This window comes from Euleptes europaea, chromosome 4 (assembly GCF_029931775.1).
Source record: "Euleptes europaea isolate rEulEur1 chromosome 4, rEulEur1.hap1, whole genome shotgun sequence".
NCBI lineage: Eukaryota > Metazoa > Chordata > Lepidosauria > Squamata > Sphaerodactylidae > Euleptes > Euleptes europaea.
In genome coordinates, this window is record NC_079315.1 from 622,275 (window position 1) to 645,080 (window position 22,806).

At 45.7% G+C, this 22,806-nt stretch overlaps 1 protein-coding gene across 1 annotated transcript in view; it reads left to right on the forward strand.

The window, feature by feature from the left end:
* DLG5 (discs large MAGUK scaffold protein 5) overlaps positions 1 to 22,806 on the forward strand; it is a 68,696-nt gene that overhangs the window by 42,057 nt on the left and 3,833 nt on the right. The window contains exons 18-30 of the mRNA XM_056848469.1: positions 310 to 431; positions 536 to 628; positions 1,428 to 1,596; positions 5,548 to 5,710; positions 7,652 to 7,785; positions 9,588 to 9,752; positions 10,604 to 10,787; positions 13,395 to 13,543; positions 14,631 to 14,801; positions 15,715 to 15,911; positions 17,997 to 18,140; positions 19,427 to 19,554; positions 22,356 to 22,465. Of these exons, the coding sequence (XP_056704447.1) occupies positions 310 to 431; positions 536 to 628; positions 1,428 to 1,596; positions 5,548 to 5,710; positions 7,652 to 7,785; positions 9,588 to 9,752; positions 10,604 to 10,787; positions 13,395 to 13,543; positions 14,631 to 14,801; positions 15,715 to 15,911; positions 17,997 to 18,140; positions 19,427 to 19,554; positions 22,356 to 22,465 (1,929 nt within the window). The remainder of the gene's footprint in view (positions 1 to 309; positions 432 to 535; positions 629 to 1,427; positions 1,597 to 5,547; positions 5,711 to 7,651; positions 7,786 to 9,587; positions 9,753 to 10,603; positions 10,788 to 13,394; positions 13,544 to 14,630; positions 14,802 to 15,714; positions 15,912 to 17,996; positions 18,141 to 19,426; positions 19,555 to 22,355; positions 22,466 to 22,806) is intronic.

Consider the following 22,806-nt stretch of genomic DNA (forward strand, 5'->3'; position numbering starts at 1 on the left):
AAACAACTCGGCACCATCCTCTATATAACATTCTTATGGAGACTTGAAGATGGCTATCATATCCTTCAAGGACTTGAAGATGGTTATCATGTCCCCTCTCAGTCTTCTCCTCTCCAGGCTACATACCCAGCTCCTTCAACCTTTCCTCATAGGACTTGGTCTCCAGACCCCTCACCATCTTTGTTGCCCTCTATGCTGTGTTTTTAGATCGCACCCATCTCTCAGGGATTGAGTCTTGTGTGCTACTTAGCACACCGTTTTGCTTCAGCACGTTTGAAATGGTAACAACGTTTTTTCTGCGGGTTTCAGCGCTCAGCACCAAGGGCGCTTGAGTTTGGACCTGAGCCACAAGCACCCCAGTGAGTGTCCTGAGAATTCACACACGAGATCATCTCACGGCTCCAATTCGCTTCCATCCAGCGCGAGGCTCAGTAAGTGGCGTTTCTCACTAGACCACGCAGAGGATTTCTTTGCATTCGTTTTCATCATTGTGTCGTTGTTATAAAGGCTCAGGTTTTCCCTTCTGTGCTTGAAGTAGGTTCTTCCAGCAATTTGCAGTATAGAACAGAGCGAATAAAAATACCCTTGACGCCAAGATACCCGAGGTCCATCATTGGCTCCGACAGGGGTAAGAAAAAATGCACCATCCCCCCCCTCCTTTTACTTCTTTATTGGGCATTCGTGCATCAGCAGAGCCGTGCAAAACTAGCATCTGCTGTTGGTTTATTTTTAAAATGTGTCTGTATTGTCCTTTTACTTTCGTTTGGAAGCTCAGCGTCAGAACTGGTAACAAATGCGTAGCAATATAGGGAAGTACTTTCAGTGGGCTTTTTGCTTAAAACAGGCGTCCCCAACCTTTCTGAGCCTGTGGGCACCTTTGGGATCCTGGCACAGCGTGGTGGGTGCAGCCACAACATGGCTGCTGCAGAAGGTGGAGCCAGCCACAAAACGGCTGCCGTGTTGCGTTGCAGTGGCAGCTCCTACCAAAGCAACGTTTTGAAAAATCTGCACAGTTGATCAAACCTCAAGTGGCCAGTAGACCCACCCATGAAGACACGAAGCTGCCGGATACTGAATCAGACCATCAAGGTCCATCAAAGTCAGTCTTGTCTACTCAGACCGGCAGCAGCTCTCCAGGGTCTCAGGCAGAAAAGGGTCTTTCACATCACCTACTTGCTTGGTCCCTTTAGCTGAAGATGCCAGGGATTGAACCTGGGACCTTCTGCGTGCCAAGCAGATGCTCTGCCACTGAGCCAACAGCCCCACCTCAACTCCACCCACTTTCTAAAAACACTTGGAGGGTGCCAGGAAAGGTGTCAGCAGGTGCCACGACGCCCACAAGAACCATGCTGGGGACCCCAGCCGAAGAGAACGTCTGCATTTGGCTCTGGGTGCAAATTGCATGGGTGCTCTTACATTCTCCGCAGGTTCGCTGTCGCATTCCGAATGCAGCAGCCCCAGTCTGATCACTCCCCCGCAGTCACCGCTGAACGTGGAGACCTCGTCCTTCGCCAGCAGCCAGTCACAGAATTCTCTTTCCACGCTGCCCAGGATCTCAGTGAGTCCGGTATCAATAGGACAGCGGCGAAAAGACAAGTAAGTTGGGATTCCTAATAGCCCCCCCCCCGTGGTTCTTTTGGTACTTCAAAGGGGGCGGGGGTGGAGGGGAAAGAGCTCAGTGCCACCCCCATGGCCTTTTAAGATGGAGATCTTGTATTCAACAAAAAATCAGCAACTATGACCAAATGTAAACAAATGAATAAATAATACTCAATCGCCTTAGGTATGTGTACCAATATAATCTGAACATGAAAATGTCTCAATTGTGCTACACGTTGTCTATAGCATGACACATATAATATTAATTCTTAAACCTTTTACCATGCTATATCTACCATACGTTTAATACATTTACCATCTAATCAGCATAATACTGAACAAGACAAAAAGTTGACGAGTACTACTTGAGCAGTCCATACAATTCCAGCCCGTGTAAGTAGCGCTTGTTCAGCACAGGAAGAGACAAACTGCATCGTTAACCCATCGTAACTAAGTCCTTATAGCGCAACATGAGATGAAATAATGCCCCGAGCAAAGGACAAGTGTGATTTTTCTGATGGAGAACTTGTGGTGACCACGAATTCTCCATCACATTTAGTTTGGCTCTTTGTGGATCAACTGGCTAACTATCGGTCAAACCGTTGAATGATTTGCTGAAGCACTAGCAAAAAACGAAGCTGTGCAAACTCCAAAAACCACTGCCTTCTCATAGAATAGAAACCCTTTCATCTGGGAACTTTTCCGAATAGATTGCCAGGGCCGGGTGGCAGAAAGGACCCTCTGCCCACAGTCAACACAAGGGGCTCAGTAGCAGTCCTGGCCGCTCAGGAACTGTACCCACTTGACAATGGTTGGTTTGTGTTTGTGGCATACTTCCCTGGAATCCTGTTCTAAGTCAGAGATAGAATCATAGAGTTGGAAGGGACCACCAGGGTCATCCAGTCCAACCCCCTGCACAATGCAGGAAATTCACAACTACCTCCCCCCCACACACCCCCGGTGAGCTCTACTCCAATGCCCAGAAGATGACCAAGATGCCCTCCCTCTCATGATCTGCCTAAGGTCGTAGAATCCGCACTGCTGACAGATGGCCATCTAGCCTCTTCTTAAAAACCTGCAGGGAAGGAGAGCTGACCACCTCCCGAGGAAGCCTGTTCCACTGCGGAACCGCTCTGTTAGAAAATTATTCCTAATGTCTAGACGGAAACTCTTTTGATTTAATTTTAACCCGTTGGTTCTGGTCTGACCTTCTGGAGCAACAGAAAACAACTCAGCACCCTCCTCTGTATGACAACCCTTCAAGAACTTGAAGATGGTTATTGTATCCCCTCTCAGTCTTCTCCTCTCCAGGCTAAACATACCAGGCTCCTTCAACCTTTCCTCATAGGACTTGGTCTCCAGACCCCCTCACCAGCTTTGTTGCCCTCCTCTGGAAACGTTCCAGATGTCTGAAGTTACAGCATGTGGTTGCTAGGAGGTGTCTTAATTGAGAGAGGAGGGGACAGGAGTTCTCTGGAAGGAGTTGGAGGTGGGATGTGCCGAATGAGGAGTACGTCCACGTGGACCAGGAGGCTGGAAAGCCTGTGGAAGCAGATAGGTCCAGGATTTTTATAGCATCTATCAAGAATCCTAGCTGATTAGCCCTTTTATCTACCATTTGTTTCCATGGTGACTTAATAATGATCATTCCCAAGACATTGCACGTAGATATTGGGGCTTGTATTTAGCACCAGCCTTATCCAACACTTAAAAGTAGAGCTCCCGGCTCTCATTACGAGAGAATTCATTGCCAACTCCACTTTAATTGCTATATTGGCAACACATTTGGCTAAAACAGGATTTCTGCTAGTTACACAGGAACATACTTGATTGCGGGGAGAGAATAGGGGGCTGGTTGACAGGGGTCTTAACGCTAATCTCTTGCGATTAAAACTTATTTTCCAAACAGGGAAGAGGGTAGGATTCCAGTAAGCCCATAAAATGAGGTGTAACTTCACCGTAGGCATGGGGAGTGTTTTTTGAATCTTGTGCCCGAGGTCATAGAATCAGCATTGCTGACAGATGGCCATCTAGCCTCTGCTTAAAAACCTCCAGGGAAGGGAGAGCCCACCATCTCCCGCGGAAGCCTGTTCCACCGAGGAACCGCTCTGACTGTTAGACGTTTCTTCCTAATGTCCTAATGATGGTTGATTACCGATCAATGATCCTGCCTCACAGACTTATTTATCTGCTGATGAGTGGACTAGTGTGTGTGTGTCTCCTCCCCAAGCTCCCCTTGAATTTGTTTTCCATAGGTTCTTCATGATCCTATTTTATTGGTAGGGGAAGTCAAACAAAGGTATTGATATACCCAAGGCCACTTACCAAGTAAATGTTAAATTTAGATTTGCTTTGTCATTTTAAAAAAAAAAAACTGATTTGGACTTCTGTGTTTGGGGTGATAATGTCAGCTGAATAAAAACCTAAGCAAACTGGGATGATTCCGTGGTTAGATACTGCTACTGTCATTTTCCTAGAAACATCTCCTAGTGCTCCATGAAGAGACTGGAAAGAAAAATACTAGTGTCATTTAGTATATAGGTGCTAGGTGAAAATTAGTGCTCCGTGATGAATTTCCCTCCTGAAAAGTGCTCCATGACTCAAAAAGTTTGGGAAACTCTGGCCTAGAGCATCCCTAGCATTGCCCATCAAGCAATACACCCACCAGCAAGGGTTAAATAAGCTCTGGTTGAGCTTTTATCAATCACTCAATCTTTATTAAAAAACAGTCATAGTCCAGCACAGCTCCTCACAATTTACCACCGAAACCCTTAGTATTACACTCTACCCACAGATTTATACAAATTGTAAAAAAGTTATTTGCACAATTTGCAAACTATATATACTGCCCATTAAAATTATTGGCATACCGAGCAGTGTCTGACGGATTGTACAGGCCGCTGCACAAAAACTTTGCCGTTCCTACTGTAACCTGTGGGTCTTCATCTATAAGTGACATTTTAGTATACTCCGGACCTGAATGGCTTGGATTCCGACTAAGCCAGGGGGAGGTTGGGCTTTTAAGAGCGTGGAGTCCAGCCTCGCTGTAGCTGTGTAGCCTCTGTGTTTGCTGATCTCTCTCTCTCTCTTTCTAAGTGTGTCTCTTTTTCTTTTCTGCACCCCTCTGCATCTTTCAGATACTTGTTCCGTAATAGGTCTTTTCTGAGAATCCCTGTGGTTCCCAGGCCCACGTTCTGTTCCCTAAGGAGTTTGAGGTTGGCTTGAATTATAAAGGTTGTCCTTCTCCAGTGGTCTTTTGCGCACCTTCCCTGTGCTATTTTACATGTTTGGATAATCCCCCCTTCCTGCAACGGGGAAAAAAAATTGCATGGTAATGGAAATGCGACCATGCAAGCCGCCGTCCTTAATGGCTTGAGTCGTTTTGTTTCGTGTTTGCTTTATTTTACAGCTGCTTAATTTCATTGACACTAACGTCGTGTTTGCCCCTGCACACAAATATTAAATATGGAAATGGTCTCCCTTTCGCCTACCTTTTGATTCGCAGCTGTATATTTTTGCTCATTGGCTTCTGAAGTCTCCTGGACTTTTGTGAATCCCAGCTTAAGGCTTTTTCCTCTAGAACGTCTTCTAAATGGCATATTATATATGTTCGTTAACCTATATATAATATGGATGAGGGTTGTGTTTTCTTGCCTCCCCTTTTCACCGCCATTGTCCCGTTCCCTCTTTGTCCTCCTTTCCAAATGCACTTAAAATGTTACTTGTTTGATTTACTCTTGAGTTGGCCCACCACCCGTTGCATGGTCCGGTGAAAGGAATGTTTCTCAGAGCGTTTTAGTAACTGCTTAAGATTGTCTTCATTCTACTGGTGAGGGTGGGTGGGCAGTAATTCATATAATTCACTTAATTTGGGTTTGTTTTCTTCTCTGTCTCTCTGCTTTGGTCCGTGTTTCAAATGTGTGGCTCTTTGCTCTTTTCCTCCCAAAGGCCGTACATGGAAGAACCGCGGCATGTGAAAGTGCAGAAGGGCTCTGAGCCTCTGGGGATCTCCATCGTGTGTGGCGAAAACGGTGGCATATTTGTGTCGAAAGTCACAGGAGGGAGCATCGCCCATCAGGCCAGCCTTGAATATGGCGATCAGTTGTTGGAGGTAGTGGTTATCTCTAAACTGGGCTCGGCCGCTTATTGGCTTGGTTTGGGGCATAACGTGAAAACGTGGTTTGGGGTAGCTGCGGCTAGTTTATGAAGCCAGGATTCAGCTCACAGAAAGTCATTTGGATAATGGCCTACTTTAACAGATGTTGGCTTCATTTCATTTATAGAATCATGGAAGGGGCTATAGAGGCAATCTAGTCCAACCCCTTGCTTAATGCAGGATCAGCCTAGAACATCATTGACAAGTGCTTGTCCAGCCTCTGCTTAAAGACTGCCAGTGAGGGGGGAGCTCACCCACCTCCCCTAGGTAGCTGATTCCACTGCTGAACAACTCTTACCGTAAAAAACCTTTTCCTAATGTCCAGCCGGTACCTCTCCTCCCACAATTTAAACCCATTATTGCGAGTCCTATAATCCTCTGCTGCCAACAGGAACCGCTCCCTGCCCTCCTCTAAGGGACAGCCCTTCAAATACATAAAGAGAGCAATCCTGTCCCCCCCTCAACCTCCCTCCTTCACTGTGGCCGAACGTCTCTGTAGCCAGGGAAAGTACGAGGATAGCACCAGGATTAACCCGAGGAGTCTACATTAGTTCATGACATTAAATCATCGTTTTAAGACTGTGGTTAACAATAGAAAAGAGAGAGAGTTCAGGAGCACCTTAAAGACTAACAAAATTTCCATCTGTCCTTAAGTAGAGAAGAGCGAATTCGGACACCCAGTGGCAATAGCAGGTAAATGCCAACAGCGGGCGTGATTGGATTAAGTGTGATAGGAAGAGGGGTAGTAGGCCTGGACTCTGGCTCTTTTCTACTGCCACAGACGGATTAACACGGCTACCCACTGGGGTTAACAAATCCACTTCAAATTTATGGTTTCATATCCTGGTTTGGTAGTTGGCTGATTGGCCGGTGGTCTGACGTGCGTACCAACAGGAGTACAGATGCTGGCCAGATGACCCTCAGCTGGCTATATGCTGCCCTGATTCCTGAGTGGGGCTTTCGAATCTGGGGAAGTATTTCTGAAACGCCAGTTTAGACAACAGTGGTTATCCATCGGTCTTGTATTACCTCTGTGTGCTTTAAAGCTCCCCCTCCCCTTCTTTTTAAGGTAGTCCCCTGTGCAAGCACCAGGTCATTCCTGACCCATGGGGTGATGTCACATCCCGACGTTTACTAGGCAGACGTTGTTTACGGGGTGGTTTGCCAGTGCCTTCCCCAGTCATCTTCCCTTTACCCCCAGCAAGCTAGTTTCTCATTTTACCGACCTCGGAAGGATGGACGGCTGAGTCAACCTTGAGCCGGCTACCTGAAACCGACTTCCGTCGAGATCGAACTCAGGTTGTGAGCAGAGCTTTTGACTGCAATACTGCAGTTTACCACTCTGTGCCATGGGGCTCTCCCGTTCTTTTACTTACAACTTAATGGTGATTAGAATCAAAGAGTTGGAAGAGACCACCAGGGTCATCTAGTCCCACCCCCTCCCCTGCACAATGCAGGAAATTCCTAATGCAGGAAATTCATTCCCATCAGCTTAAAAAATGTGCTGTTCTTCACCTTTGAAATGCTTCTTGTGTTGAAACTGTTTTCTTCATGTGTAAAATTGCTGCACCAGTGAGACGTATTTCACTGTCTTTCACAGCTCTTCAGAAAACTCCACTCCACTTCAGGTGGACAGTAAATTATCCACTTACGCAAGTAGTCAAGTCCAACTGTCAAATTTTATGATAGCATCGATCTTTCCCCCACCTTTTCAAGGGACCAATTAAATTAAATAAAACCAGCAGCAGCCGGCACTGTCTGCCTTATCCCTTGGTTTATTGATAATTTGGTGTGTCAAGTTTCAAGAAGTAATATGTAATTAAATGAGAAAATCTATACCAATTCCATCAGTGAAAACGTGCTGCTTGATTACCTGTCTCTGCCTCCCACCCCCAGTTTAACGGGATAAACCTGCGGAACGCTACGGAGCAGCAGGCTCGCCTGATCATCGGGCAGCAGTGCGACACCATTACGATTCTGGCACAGTATAATCCACACATGTTCCAGCTTGGCAATCACTCGCGTTCAAGGTAAGATACATTTCGACCAGGGACCCCTAACCTTTTTGAGCCTGTGGGCACATTTGGCATTTTGAGCAGGGGTGGTGAGTGCAACCCCAAAATGGCCGCCATGGGAGGTGGAGCCAAACTTCAGATCACGTGAAGTGTCCAGATCACGCGAAGTGATGGTATTGCTTTGCTCTGCTCTGCTTAGACCTCACCTAGAGTACTGTGTTCAGTTCTGGGCACCACAATTTAAGAAGGATGTGGACAAGCTGGAACGTGTCCAGAGGAGGGCAACAAAGATGGTGAGGGGTCTGGAGACCAAGTCCTATGAGGAAAGGTTGAAGGAGCTGGGTATGTTTAGCCTGAAGAGGAGACCACTGAAAGAGGACATGATAACTATCTTCAAGTACTTGAAGGGCTGTCATATAGAGGAGGGTGCCAAGTTGTTTTCTGTTGCCCCAGAAGGTCAGACCAGAGCCAACGGGTTAAAATTAAATCAGAAGTTTCCATCTAGGCATTAGGAAGAATTTTCTAGCAGTTAGAGCGGTTCCTCAGTGGAACAGGCTTCCTCTGGAGGTGGTCAGCTCTCCTTCCCTGGAGATTTTTAAGCAGAGGCTAGATGGCCATCTGTCAGCAATGCTGATTCTGTGACCTTAGGCAATTAATGAGAGGGAGGGCATCTTGGCCCTCTTCGGGGCATGGAGTAGGGGTCACTGGGTGTGTGTGGGGGAGGTAGTTGTGAATTTCCTGCATTGTGCAGGGGGTTGGACTAGATGACCCTGGTGGTCCCTTCCAACTCTATGATTCTGTGATTCCAAATGACTGCCTTAGGAGGCAGAGCCAAATGGAGTACCTCCCTCGTCACACTTCCTGGGAAGAAGGGAAATCCTGAAGGGGGAGTGGACGGACACACAGACTAAGGGAAGCCCAGGTGCTCACTAGTCATCCTCATCCTCCAGTGGAAAACCTTTCATTTGAATGAGGGTGGCCATTAACAAGTCCTGCCTCACAACGGCCCACTTTCTGAAAAGCTTGGCAGAAGCCAAAGAAAGTACTGGCAGGCACGATGGCCACCAAGATCAAGTTAATTCACGCCATCGTGTTCCCTATTACTATGTATGGGTGTGAAAGTTGGACATTGAAGAAAGCTGAAAGGAAGAAAGTAGATTCCTTTGAAATGTGGTGTTGGAGGAGAGAGTTACGGATACCGTGGACAGCCAAAAAAACAAATCAGTGGGTTGTAGATCAAATCAAGCCTGAAGTGATCCTAGAAGCTCAAATGACTAAACTGAGGCTATCGTACTTTGGTTACATTATGAGAAGACAAGAGTCACTGGAAAAGACCATCATGCTAGTAAAGTTGAGGGCAGCAGGAAAAGAGGAAGCGCCAACAAGAGGAGGCTGTTAAAGGATAGGACGTTTTGGAGAACATTGATTCACAGGGTCACCATGAGTCGGAAGTGACTTGATGGCACTTAACAAACGCACACAGGTCTGTCTTGTGTGTGTGTGTGTGAACCCACTGGATCAGTTAAGACTTCACGCTTTGTCATGGGTTATTTTGACCTTAGATATGCATTTCCTCTCCCGGGACAGACGGGAGGCCTCAGCTTCTGCTTGATGCAGGGGCTACCTAAAGTAGAGACACCCCCCCCCCCCGTACAACCTTCATTTAGGTTGGGTTGAAAAGCCACGAAGGATAACTTGATTTAAATCTTGGACCCAGTTTGTCCTTGAAATCTTCATAATTGGGATGAAGTGTTTTTGGAATTACCAGACGTTTCGTATCATGCGTTTTTTTTAAAAAAATCTTCTTTTAATCTGAGCTCCCGCCTAGAACCTGTGAGCAGCCATTCCACTCCGCAAGGCAGTGGGGCAGCCACCCCTGACAGCCATTCGGTGATTGATACCGTGAGTGAACAGGACGAAGGGACGATGACGCCCCCCTCCAAACAGACCACACCCACGACCAGTCCCCGCAACTCCATAAGGTAGGCTGACTCCCTTTGTTGTTCAAGTCTGGCTTTGGCATCGGTTCTGGTCCAAGTATGCTCTAGCTCCTGATGGCTGGGGGCATGCCACTGGTCCAGGTTCAGGGTGGCCAAGAAGCAGTGACCGGAGAGCGGGGGAGGGGAGCAAAATGCCACGGAGCTGCCAGCCCATGAAGCTGAGCAAGTCACATGAATTCTTTTCACATGACAGTTGGCTCTGGATGGTGTGAGGGGAGCCCCGACAGAATTTTTGTCTTGGGGCCCGGTGGTAGTGATGGAAAATGCTGTCAAGTCATAGCCAACTTATGGTGACCCCGTAGAGTTTTCAAGGCAAGAGACATTCAGAGGTGGCTTGCCATTGCCTGCATCTGTGTAGCAACCCTGGACTTCCTTGGTGGTCTCCCATCCAAGTACTAATCAAGGCCAACCCTACTTAGCTTCCAAGATCGGACAAGATTGGGCAGCCTTGACCATCCGGGCCAGTGTAAGAGGTGGTTTGCCATTGCCTGCATCTGTGTAGCAACTCTGGACTTTCTTGGTTGTCCTCCCATCCAAGTACTAACCAGAGCTCAACCTACTTAGATCTGGGTAGTCCTATACAGGTTCTTTAGAGTTTGACAGCCAGAGCCTGAGAAGAAGGCATCTTTGCAGGGAAAAGAGTAGATTCCTTTTTGCCAGTTGTTCAATAAAAGATTCCCCAGTCAAATACCTGGGGACTTCCTCTGACCCCCCCCTCCTAAGCCAAGAGTTGGCAAATGGATATCAGTTAGGACCTAACTGGTTGGTGAGGGGATGGGGCCATAATATAAGGCCCTACACCTTGGGTCTTGCTTGTTCCTTGTCCTTGAAAGGAACTCCATGGACACAAGCAAGAAGACCCCTGAGCCTAGAACCATTGTCATCAAGAAGTCCCAGGCGGAACTTGGAATCCAAATCTGTGGTGGGAACCTGTATGGAATATTTGTGTCGGATCTAGAAGAGGACAGCCCTGCCAGGGGACCCGATGGACTGGTGCTGGGAGACATGATCCTTGAGGTAAGCGGTAGATGTGAATTGAAGGTAAGGGGTAATGTCGTAATTCATTATGGAATCATGGGCCCAAAACACGCTGAATGTATAAGAAAGCAAGTATATTCAATTGGGAGGGGGAGGATATTTTTACTTTGGTATGTTCAGGAACTTCTGTTTGATTTGTGTAAATTTCGGGGTCGTTTGCATAACGGCAAGGTTCTTTTTTCCTAACTATTTAGTTTTGTTTTCAAGGCTGTTGTTGGTCTGGCTAAATTTCCAAGCTCGGTCAGAATAGTATTGCTAATTCCCCTTGTCTGCAAAGAAGTTGGGGGGTGGGCTTGATAAGGGACACTGGAAACTTTTGTTTTGTTGATCTGAGTTGGGCCTCTGTTGAGTGTATTTTCTCAAAGGAAGAATCCCCCCCTTTTGCTTCACAGTGTGTCATTTGCTTCTCTCCTGCCCCAGTATCGGAAAGGGGGTTCAGGATGTAGCAGCTTTAGTGAACAAATATCTAATGCTCCTTGCGAGAGGGTGGGGAGGTTGCCGTCAAGCCACAGCTGACTTACGGCAGCTCCATATGGTTTTCAAAAGCAAGAGACGTTCAGAGGTGGATTGGCCATTGCCTGCCTCTGCGCAGAAACCCTGGACTTCCCTGGAGGTCTCACCAGGGCTGACCCTGCTTAGCTTAGGAGATCTGATGAGATCAGGCTAGCCTGGGCCATCCAGGTAAGGGCAGAAAAACAGAGGTGGTTTGTCATTGCCAGCCTCTATGTAGCAACACTGGACTTCTTTGGCTGTCTCCCATCCATGGGGAGGGGCTGTGGCTCAGTGGTAGAACATCTGCTTGGCATGCAGAAGGTCCCAGGTTCAATCCCCGGCATCTCTGTAGCAGTCTCTGACATGATCATGGTATCTTGTGAACATGTGCAGAATTAATTTCATATAGAGCTTAAACACATCATACACATACAGAGGTTTGTGTAATGTATAATGAAAGTCTGTGTCATGCTGACAAGCTAGCTCTGTGTCATGCTGACAGGCTAGCTCAAGGTTAGCTCTATCAAAGCTAACTACTAAAGTTACTCTGGCTTTGTCCTTGAAGGGGCAGAGCTGACACCTTCCCTTGAAGGGGCAGCGTAAAGTCACCTTTCTGACTCAGCTGCCAGATGTCAGAATCTCAAAGGCCTTTTCAAGGTCTCAATAGCTGAAACTGTGCTATTGAGGCATTACAGTTCTCTTAAGATAAGAGTAATATGCTTTCTTGCCTTCTGAAGGCTATACAGCCAAATGTAAACAATGACTCTTTGCAAGTGACAATGTCAGCTATAATTGTGTTTCATGAGTTATATAGTTAAACGTTGTGCTACAGATTTCTAAGTAGTCTCATTTAATGCGTATTGTCCTAACGAAGAGGATGGTATAGAAATTAAATATGTAACGTGATCATGTAACTCAGAAATGAGTATTTATACTTTAGGCACAGAGGAATAAAAGGAAAGGATGTCCATATTTGGACAATAAGATATCAGAGGACAGGAGCAGATGCCACTAAGCTCCTGGTATCTGATAAGAGAGAATAAAGGGTACCCTTTTGAAGGATAAGGAAGAGGGGATAAAGGAACACTCTTAATGGGTCTAGAAATAGTATAAATAACAGCCACAGTACAGCTGGCACTTTAGAGTGCTATGACTGGCAGACTGCAGCTGTCTGATGTAGCACCTCCATCTCAAAAGGCTTGAGATGTAAAACATTGAAACTCTGTTCTTGCGTGGACAGCAGTTCTCAGAGATATCTTGAAGTATCAAGATCTGGATATTTCAACATATCTTACTTACAGTCTTCTTGTGAGACTGCTCTATTCCTAGAAGAGGATAGAGACCCTTAGAATTCCTATTCTTTGAATGGGAATCTAAGTGCAGTGATCTTTCCATGTATTGGAACACTGAGAGTCCATCAGATTTATGGATTCTTACAAACTAAGCCTATTTGGCTTACCAATGCTAAGAAGCATCCTGAATACAGGGCTAATAGCTAGATCTCTGAGATTGTGTCAGAACGTCCTCTACTTAACAGAGGGACTTCTGAACCTCCTCAGAGCAAGAGACCAGAGAAGGGAAAGGAGACTCTCTGTACTCTGTGAGATATGCACAATGCACATACACAGATTGGCACAGTCAAAGAGACTGTAAACAGCTTTAAGCTAACACATAGTATTTATATATTCAGCATTGCTGTCTAAAACTAGAAAGAGCATGCATAGCATGTACATAGACAATGCCTGATCTTAATAATGATCAGTTAAGAATATTAATAGAAGTCTTTAAAGGACTCCAGATGACACAGATGACACAGCAAGGTCTAGTGGTGTCTCGCTGAATAAGATAACATATCCCTTCTCAGGAAGGGGACCTTTCTAAGAGTGTAGGCACTTAACGGCCCGAACCGCGACATCTCCAGTTAAAGGGACTAGGCCAGTAGGTGATGTGAAAGAACCTGGGACCTTCTGCATGCCGAATAGATGTTCTACCACTGAGCCGCAGCCCCTCCCCTCAAACCCAACATTCTGTTGTTACTCTATGCTGGACTCTACAACGGTCCTTTTGTTTCTCTTGTGTTCAATTTCTGAACAGTACGGCTCTGTGGACATGCAGAATAAAACTGCAGAGGAAGCTTACCTGGAAATGCTGAAGCCGGGAGAAAGCGTCAGAATAAAAGCTCAGCACAGAATACAGGAATTCAACAGGATCAAAGAGTTACCTGGAGATGGGTTCTACGTCAGGTATTTTTTAAAGTTCATTCAGCAAACCAGAATATGAATCATCATCTACTGAGGGCTGGTTTGCACGCATCTGAGCATCATTTCATTTTTCAGCCCTTCTGAGTGTGTAGCGAAATGAGGTAGTGAACGCCACCAGAACATGTTGTGGTTGAGTTGACAACAGGGGGTATGGATGTTCTGTTCAGAGAGATTTAATCTGCAATGGTTGTTTGTCATTTGATTCTACAATTAATAAATTCTGAATTATGCATATGTGAACAGACCGCCAAAAGTCCCAGAATGCCTACATTTGGAGGTCATGTGTGTTGAAGCAATTTATCTATTATTGCTTGCATGGTAACATAAAAATCGCATTTTAACACTGTTAAAATCAAACCTTCCACCAAACACACATCATTAAAACAAACGAAGAACAGAGTTAAAAACAAAGACTTAAAAACGGCAATTAAGAACATTGGTCAGATTTGCCATCATTTGGCAATGCTGGACTCATCTGCTGAACAAAAGATCTGTCGAGGAGCTCAAATGTAATTTTAATATTCAGCAATGAAACAATTAGAAAATATAGATTAGAATATGGTATTATAGCAGATTTAGGCGTGATGTAAGAAGCAGTAAATATCAAAGTTTAATCAGCGTGTAATTAAGTCCAAGTATAATATAGTGTTAAGAATGAAAGAGCTGACAGAGTAGATGCAGAGGTGTAGCGAAATAAGAAGGACAAAAATATAATTTACTAGGCAGTGCAGTAGGATTTAAATGGGCTGTGTGGGAGCCCTGTTGCTGCCCCGTTGTATTGTCGTAAATATTTTATTGTTCTGTTGATACGTATGTTTTATGTTTTTATTGCTGTTACCCGCCCTGGGCCTGGCCAGGGAGGGGGAGTTAGAAATCTAATTAATTAATTAAATAATAATAATAGCCTTCCGGTGCTGAGGAACCAACGTTTTTCTGGCCCTGTACCTGAGGAGGGCTGTGAGGCTGGAGCGCATGTTGTCCCGGTACCTGCCTCACTCCAGGAGGTTGCTAGTCAGACTCTGCAAGTCCCTGACCGGGAGTAACCAGTTGTGTCCGTCGACCTTTGCAGAGCACTTTATGACCGGCTCGCAGAAGTGGAACAGGATCTGAGCTTTAAGAAAGACGACATCTTGTACGTCGATGACACCCTGCCGCAGGGGAGCTTCGGCTGCTGGATGGCCTGGCAGCTGGATGAAAACGCCCAGAAGCTGGAAAGAGGGCAGATCCCCAGCAAATACATGTAATGAAATCTCCCGTCTATAGATGGGGTTTATAGCATTGCTAAAAGTGGGCTGTTGAGAGGAACTGCGAAAGGGCAAGCGAGATGGCCTGTTTTTTTTTTTTTTTAATAGCACTCAATTAAGCAAGCTGTTCCATCAGGCCATTTTTAGCGCTGCTGATTGTTACCCACCTCCTAAAAATGGAAAGGACTCTTTGGTTTTTGATTCACACGGTTGCATAAATAGCTGGTCATGGTCATGGCCGTGGCATTTTTAGACAGAGATGACGTCCACGTTTAATTTCGGCCCTTGGATTGGGACACAGGAAGGCACAACCTTCCTTCCTTTTAAGCCACTAAATTAGTTTTTTTTTTCCATTGGGATCAGGGAGATCAAGAGCAGGAGGCAGAACTGGGCCCCATGGCTACAACTAAGACCTTGACATAACGAGAGAGTCACAAGTTGAGGGCAGCCATCTTTTAAGCTTTCTGGTTCTCACCTTCTCCGTCTTAGCAGCCTCATGGGGTGGGGTGACCCTAAAGCATTGGGCTCCACAGGGCCAGGGCTTTTCACCATGAGTGAATTGAGAATGGGCTCCAGAATGTGCGCGGCCTTCCTCTGAAGGGGTGAGCCGTGAGGAGAAGGACAACAGTGGTGATCAAGGTGTCTATCGGGGACATTTATCTGCCAGGACTGATCTTTTCCTTGGAGAGCCCTTGGCAGTCTCCTGAGGAATGCTGAGGTTCATCGTTTGGCCTGTTGGTTTGGCACTTGGGACACGCACCAAGAAAGACATCAGCTTGGGAGGTCTTGTGCCATTTCTGTCACGCAGCTGCCTCCTGGCAGCGTGGGCATGACCAGGCAACCCTGGTATTGGTTTGGAAAGCACCTCTGTCCCGTTTCAGTTCAGTTACCAAACCCATTTCCTTGCAGGATGGAGCAGGAGTTCTACCGGAGGCACAGCATGTCTGAGGCGAAAGACGAAAACAGCTCCACAAAGACTTCGTCGGCTGCGGCTCGGAGGTCATTCTTTAGGAGGAAACATAAGCACAAACGCAGCGGGTCCAAAGATGGGAAGGATTTGCAGGCGCTCGATACCATCAGCACAGACTCCATTCCTTTCTTGGACGGCAAGTGACTCTGTTGCATTTAGCGAATGTGCAGCAAAATCATATTGTTCATGCTTGGAGGGGGAAAGGCCTGCTTACTTTATTTACTTTGGGTTTGAGACAATTGCCAACAAAAAAAGGGGGGGGGAATTCAACCATGCAAGTATAGGGAGCCTCAAAGGTTGAGCTGGAAATGATAAAATCTTATAAAATAAATCTATTTATTAAATGTGCACAATAGATATGATAAAAAACACTAGGCCTGGAATACAGGCTACATATAAAACCACCAGTGTAAACTGTTGCAGAAATATTCCACACAGTTGATGATATACATAATATAAATGACCAATAGACCAGACGCGTTTTGGCCTTCCTCAGTGGTCATATATATAAAACATGGTTATTAAAAACACATATCCGGAAATTAGAAACCCTCATATCTTGTGCGGCCAGATGTAAAGTAATAGCACCGTTCACAGGTCTTTAAGCGTGGTAACTTGCTCACACAAGCATCGGTTATAATGTTTCTGGATGTGTCTCACACCAACCAGCAACAAAATTTATCATGTTTTGTATATATGACCACTAAGGAAGGCCGAAGAGAGGGAAACGAGTCTGGTCTATTGGTCATTTATATTATGTATATCATCAACTGTGTGGAATATATCTGTAACAGTTTACACTGGTCATTTTACACATGGCCTGTATTCCAGGCCTAGTGTTTTTTATCATATCTATTGTGTACCCTGAATAAATACAGTTTTTTAATAAGACTTGACACAGGTGCTACCCTGTGCCACCCAAATTCTCTATTCATATATTCTTCTTGATATGCTAGTTTTCCTCTCTGGACAGAGGGAATCTTTAGCCACGCTGCTTCCTGGCTGCATTTTGTCGTGTGTTTTCTTGTCCTGTAGATCAGCTCTAAAAGTAGCAAGTACTGGAAAATAGTGTGATCGTTTCCTCGTTCATAATATTCACATGCACATAAATTCATGCGGATGCTCTTACAAAGATCCCGGGGAAGTCTTTTTACTATCCCTGTTGGTACCAGCTGGTTTTCTCTTACATGACTGGCTTTTACAGAAGAAATTCCCAGTGGATCGTGCCCAAAGAGAGTGGGTATGTTTCAACATACTGTAAACATTCAGGCGAACAGACACCAGGAGTCAATATGTACCCTGTACGTGGAAGCCATCATGAGTGGAATACTTGGATAAAATCAAATACATATTTTAAAAGAATAAGAACATAAGAAAGGCCCTGCTGGATCAGACCAAGGTCCATCAAGTCCAGCAGTCTGTTCACACAGTAGCCAACCCAACCAGTTCCTCAAGTCAACAAATCAAGCTGCCTTAAACTCTTCCTGCTACAAAGTTAGGACTGAATGTTGAACATAGTCCTGGTATACCTAACAAAATTGTCAGTCAGTCAGTATTTTATTATGGTGAATTGACCAGTTCCATATAAAATTCAGAGATCTACAACAGTCATGCTGCTTCCAACATCCAAAGAATATAAACCTGAAAACGAATACTAATAGTTAAAATTCAATAATATACATTAATAAACGGATACAATAAACGAATACAAATAATATCCTTAAAACACTATTTAGTAAAATCATGAGTCCCCATTAAGAGCTGGAATTTGGCCTTCCTTGCCTTACACACCAGTCTGCAGAACCCTAACAAAATTGTTTCTGTCCTAATTCCTGATATTGATTTTTCTGTGCCGAGAAGCAAAGGTTTTGACTCACAGGGTATGAAACCGCTTGCCGCTTTTTAAAATCTCAACGGGGTGGATCCCGTCACCCTCAAAGAAGCCCCCCCTGCAACATCAGTGACTTTTTTCCCCATGGAAGAGCCACAGAAATTGGAGGAAATTTACTCAGTGGATTGGTATGAGATAAGGGTAGGATCTGCACCCAAATATATGTTTGCAGGTTCGTTTTTTAAAAGACGCTTTATACTGTTACAGAATTCAAAAGTCAGTTTCCCACCCCGGAAGTGCGAAGCCTGGGGCACGTCTGCTGCTGCTGGGTGTCCTTGTCTTCCAGAAACTTTAGCACTGAGCGCCCTTCCTCCGCCTTCCTCTTTCCAGATGCGGTCAGTTTGGCTTATCAGAGAGTCCAGAAGGTGGACTGCGCCTCTCCGCGGCCCGTGCTTATCCTCGGGCCCTTAACCGACGCTGTGAAGGACATGCTGGTGAAGGAATCTCCAGGGAAATTTTGCAGGTGTCCTCTTGGTAAGCGTGCTTGTGCCAGAGCGTCGTCCAGCCACAAAGGGACATCCAGGCGGGGCAGCAGGAACATGGTGGTTGGTTATGTGTGTGGGGCACCATCTTTGCCCCGGAGAGCATTTCTGTTCTGCGGAGGCCACATTTCTCCAGCTCTCAGACTGTAATTTATGAAAGAGAAAATGCACAGCAAGTGGTGCATTTTGTGGTGCATCTCTCCAGCAACTGGTGTTTTTGTTTTTTTAAGCCCCTCAATTTCTGTGTTACCAGCGTGGTGGTGTGGTTAAGAGTGGTGGGCTCTAGACCTGTTCAAGCCCCTCCCCTTCCTCTGGAGAGTACGCAGGCAGGCTGTGTCTCACCGTCTTAGCAGGAAGAAGCCTGGGTTCCTGGATGATCCGAATACGCTTTTAAAAAAATGTCCACAAAGGGCAAACAATAGCATTTAACTGGTTTAAACCAAAGCTTCTTAAACTGTGGGTCATGACCCACATGGTTACATAACTGAATGTGGGGGTCGTGAAAAATTCAGCAACATTAAATGGTAAAATTATATGTATACCAAATAATTGTTTTAAAGTAAATTTCTTTATGATTTATTATCAGTAAATGTTTGATTTATATACCTATTTTATATTTGGGAGTGGCTGTGGCTCAGTGGCAGAGCCTCTGCTTTGCATGCAGAAGGTCCCAGGTTCAATCCCTGGTGTCTCAAGTTAAAGGGACTGGGTGGGTGAGTGATGTGAAAGACCCTTTTCTGCCTGAGACCCTGGAGAGCCGCTGCTGGTCAGAGTAGACAATACTGACCTTGATGAACCAAGGGTCTGATTCAGTGTAAGGCAGCTTCATGTGTTCATGGGAGGGGCTGTGGCTCTGTGGTAGAGCATCTGCTTGGCATGCAGAAGGTCCCAGGTTCAATCCCCGGCATCTCCTGTTAAAGGGACTAGGCAGGTAGGTTGATGTGAAAGACCCTTTTCTGCCTGAGACCCTGGAGAGCTGCTGCCAGTTTGAGTAGACAGTACTGTCCTTGATGGATCAAGGATCTGATTCAGTGTAAGGCAGCTTCATGTGTTCATGTGTTCATATACCTCTATACCCAAGGTTGCGTAAAAATTTCTCAGGTGAAAAGGGGTCGCGAGTGGAAAAAGTTTAAGAAGCCCTGGTTTAAACGATACTGCGCTTTCCAAAAAGAAAAAAAGGTGGAGGGTGGAAAGCATCTGTGTACTGACTTCCTTCTAAATTAATTTCCATTTAAAAATCAAATAAAAGGTTGCTTTGTTTTTGTCCTTCTTCAACAGAGGTGATGAAGGCCTCCCAACAAGCCATCGAGCGGGGAGTGAAAGACTGCCTGTTCATAGACTACAAGCGCAGGAGCGGGCACTTCGACGTGACGACAGTTGCCTCGATAAAGGAGATAACAGAGAAGGTGTGCCTCTTTTCAGGGTGGCTTTTATCCTTGGGGATTTTTCTCTGTCAAAAAGGGGGACCCGGGCTGCTTTTCTCCTGCCGAAGCTAAGCAGGCAGGATCCTATGGGCTTCTTACACAAGAGGCTGCCCGGGTGCCTTTTATGCGCTCCTCTGAACTCTTCGGAGGGGGAGCCAGGTATCAGAGGTGTGCCAACGGAGAACCAGTAGCACCCGAGAGACCAACGTGGTTTTTGGGGATAGAAGCTTTCGAGAGTGAAAGCTCCCTTCCTCAGACTCTTGAAATCTCATACCCTGAAAATCTTGTTGGTCTCTGAGTTGCTCCGGGGCGCGAATCTAGTGGTTCTACTGCTGACTGACACGGCGACCCTCTGGAAGAAGCAGAAAACTATTTCTGCATAACTTTCCTTCTTCCATGTTCTTTACATCTCAAGCCGAGTCAGCATGTAGTTGCTGAGATGGTCAAGTAAGAACTAAGGCTCGTGTTCAAGACAGGGATGTAAAATTTCCAGATATCACTTATCTCCTAAGGCTTCAACAATCAAAAGGGGTCCATTACTCTTATATGTGTTATAATAAAACAAAAGTTTAACACGTTGCCTCCTGAGATTGATCCTAAGTTGGGCATTTACTGATCTAAAGCTGAAACCACGGGATCATATACCTGTGGGCAAAAGAGAATAAGAAAGTTCATTAGAAGAAGCAGGGCATCTTCCTAAGCAGTGGACTCCACTCCTTGTTGCCATTTGTGGATTTTGGACCCATGGAGACGTATTTTGCCCAATTAGGGCACTTACCATTGGTTGGTTTTTGTTATTCATATGTCATTATAGTTATGTTTCCAGTAACCTTTTTTGAATTTAATTGAGACTAGAGATTATGACATTTATTAGAGATTAGCCAGCGTGCTATTGGGTTTTGTAGAGACCTTTTCTCCCAGCGTAGCACCAGTATTGAAACTGAGCTGAACTGGTGTGCCCAAAGCATTTGGAACATTACAGCATGGGAGGGGAGTAGTGTGTGTGTGTGCAGGGTTTGAAAATATCTCACAGGGTTGTTGTGAGGGTAAAAATAGAGGAGAGGAAAGTGATGCTATCCACTGCAGGTCCCCGTTGAGAAGGAAGGTGGTGGTATGAGGAAAATAAATAAAAGTAGATCTCCTGCCGTTGTGTTTAACGGGAAGACGCATGCATAAGCAAATGCAATTGTGTACACCCGGCCGTCTTTTGTCCAGAGTCTTAAGAGGTTCCAGCTGTTCAGACACAAATGAACAGTCTGGTGAACATTCAGCTCTGAAGATTGGCTCATCTGTGAGCGGGATGGGAGCTGAACCAGCAGGGGATCGAGATTTTAACCTCCATTTAAATGCGCCAGCAGAAGGGACCAGCCGGATGCAAGGAAATAAGAGCGGTCCAGTGGTGAGCAGGAGCCCCTCAGAAGAGAGAGCCCGCACTGCCAGGGGGCGGGAGGTGTAAATTAGGGTTCGGGCAAGGGGGGGGGAGGGAATCAGGACACCTGAGGAGAAAAGAGAGCGAGGAGAAGAACCGGGAGGAAAAAAGAGTAGAAAACCTTTGATTATCAGCAGGAGAAGTTTAAATGGGGTACTTTAAGAGGGACAACTGGTTAAATGACACATGTGTTCTACTGGCCTATGCTGTATTAATAATAAATCTGAATCTGAAGGACAACTGGAGAAAAAGGAGAACAAAGAAACTCAACCTAAAAGTCAATAGAAACCAAAAGGGTTGAGCTAAACAATATGTAATATAGCAACCAATAAATCTATATTTATTATATATTGTGCACAATTGTATTTTAAAACATGGGGCCTAGAATACAGGCTTCCTAAAGAGCACAAACATAGGAACATATAATACCAACACAATAACAGTTGAAGTTAGTACATAAAATGACCAAAAACTGACCAGACGTGTTTCGGTCTTCTGCAGACCTTCCTCAGTGGTCATACATACAGTTTCATAATACACATCCTGACATGTACGTTGTACAAGGTAAAAAAAAACATATGAAAGCCTTTTGGAAAGAAGCCTGTATACTAGGCCCCGTGGTTTTAAATACAATTGTGCATAATGTTTAGCCTGAAGAGGAGAAGGCTGAGAGGGGACATCTTCAAGTACTTGAAGGGCTGTCATATAGAGGAGGGTGCCGAGTTGTTTTCTGTTGCCCCAGAAGGTCAGACCAGAACCAACGGGTTGAAATCAAATCAAAAAGGTTTCCATCTAGACATTAGGAAGAATTTTCTAACAGTCAGAGTGGTTCCTCAGTGGAACAGGCTTCCTCGGGAGGGGGTGAGCTCTCCTTCCCTGGAGGTTTTTAAGCAGAGGCTAGATGGCCATCTGTCAGCAATGCTGATTCTACGACCTTAGGCAGATGATGAGAGGGAGGGCATCTTGGCCATCTTCTGGGCATGGTGTTGGGGGTGTTGGGGGGTGTGGGGTGTTGGGGGGAGGTAGTTGTGACTTTCCTGCATTGTGCATGGGGTTGGACTAGATGACCCTGGTGATCCCTTCCAACTCTATGATTCTATAATAAATATAGATTTTTTGGTTGCTATAGTATTTGAAGAGGGGTCTGGCACAGAGAGCAGGAAGGCGGAAGTGACGTCTCCGTGGCGATGGTAAGTGATGGATGTACAGCTGTTAACTAGTCAGAATGGCTTCCAGGAGCTCGGTTGCGACGATAACAACAACCGGCCTAGTTTGGAGGTGTGTTAGGATTCCTGGCGGTCAAATGCTTTACAAATTGCTCTGCAAGTCCCCGTTGTTGCTGTTTTGTTGCCAGGACTGCCACTGCCTCTTGGATATCGCTCCTCACGCCATTGAGCGGCTCCACAGCATCCACATCTACCCGATCGTCGTCTTCATTCGCTACAAAAACGCCAAGCAGATCAAGTAAGAGTCAGACGTGGGATGGGCTGTTTTAGAGGTCCCTCCCCGGCCCAATCCTGCTTTTTTAAAAAAGGAGTTGAGACCACCTGTGTGGGAACTGTGCGCCCACAGATCTCTCTTCTCATAGAATTATAGAATCCCAGAATCACAGAGTTGGAAGGATCAGCCTAGAGCATCCCTGATGAGTGCTTGTCCAGCCGCTGCATAAAGGCTGCCGGAGAGGGGGGAGGCTCACCCACCTCCCCAGGTAGCTGATTCCACCGCTAAACTACTCTCACTGTAAAAAATAAATAAATAAAAAAATCTTAATATCCAGCTGGTATCTTTTAATTGAATTATTTTAC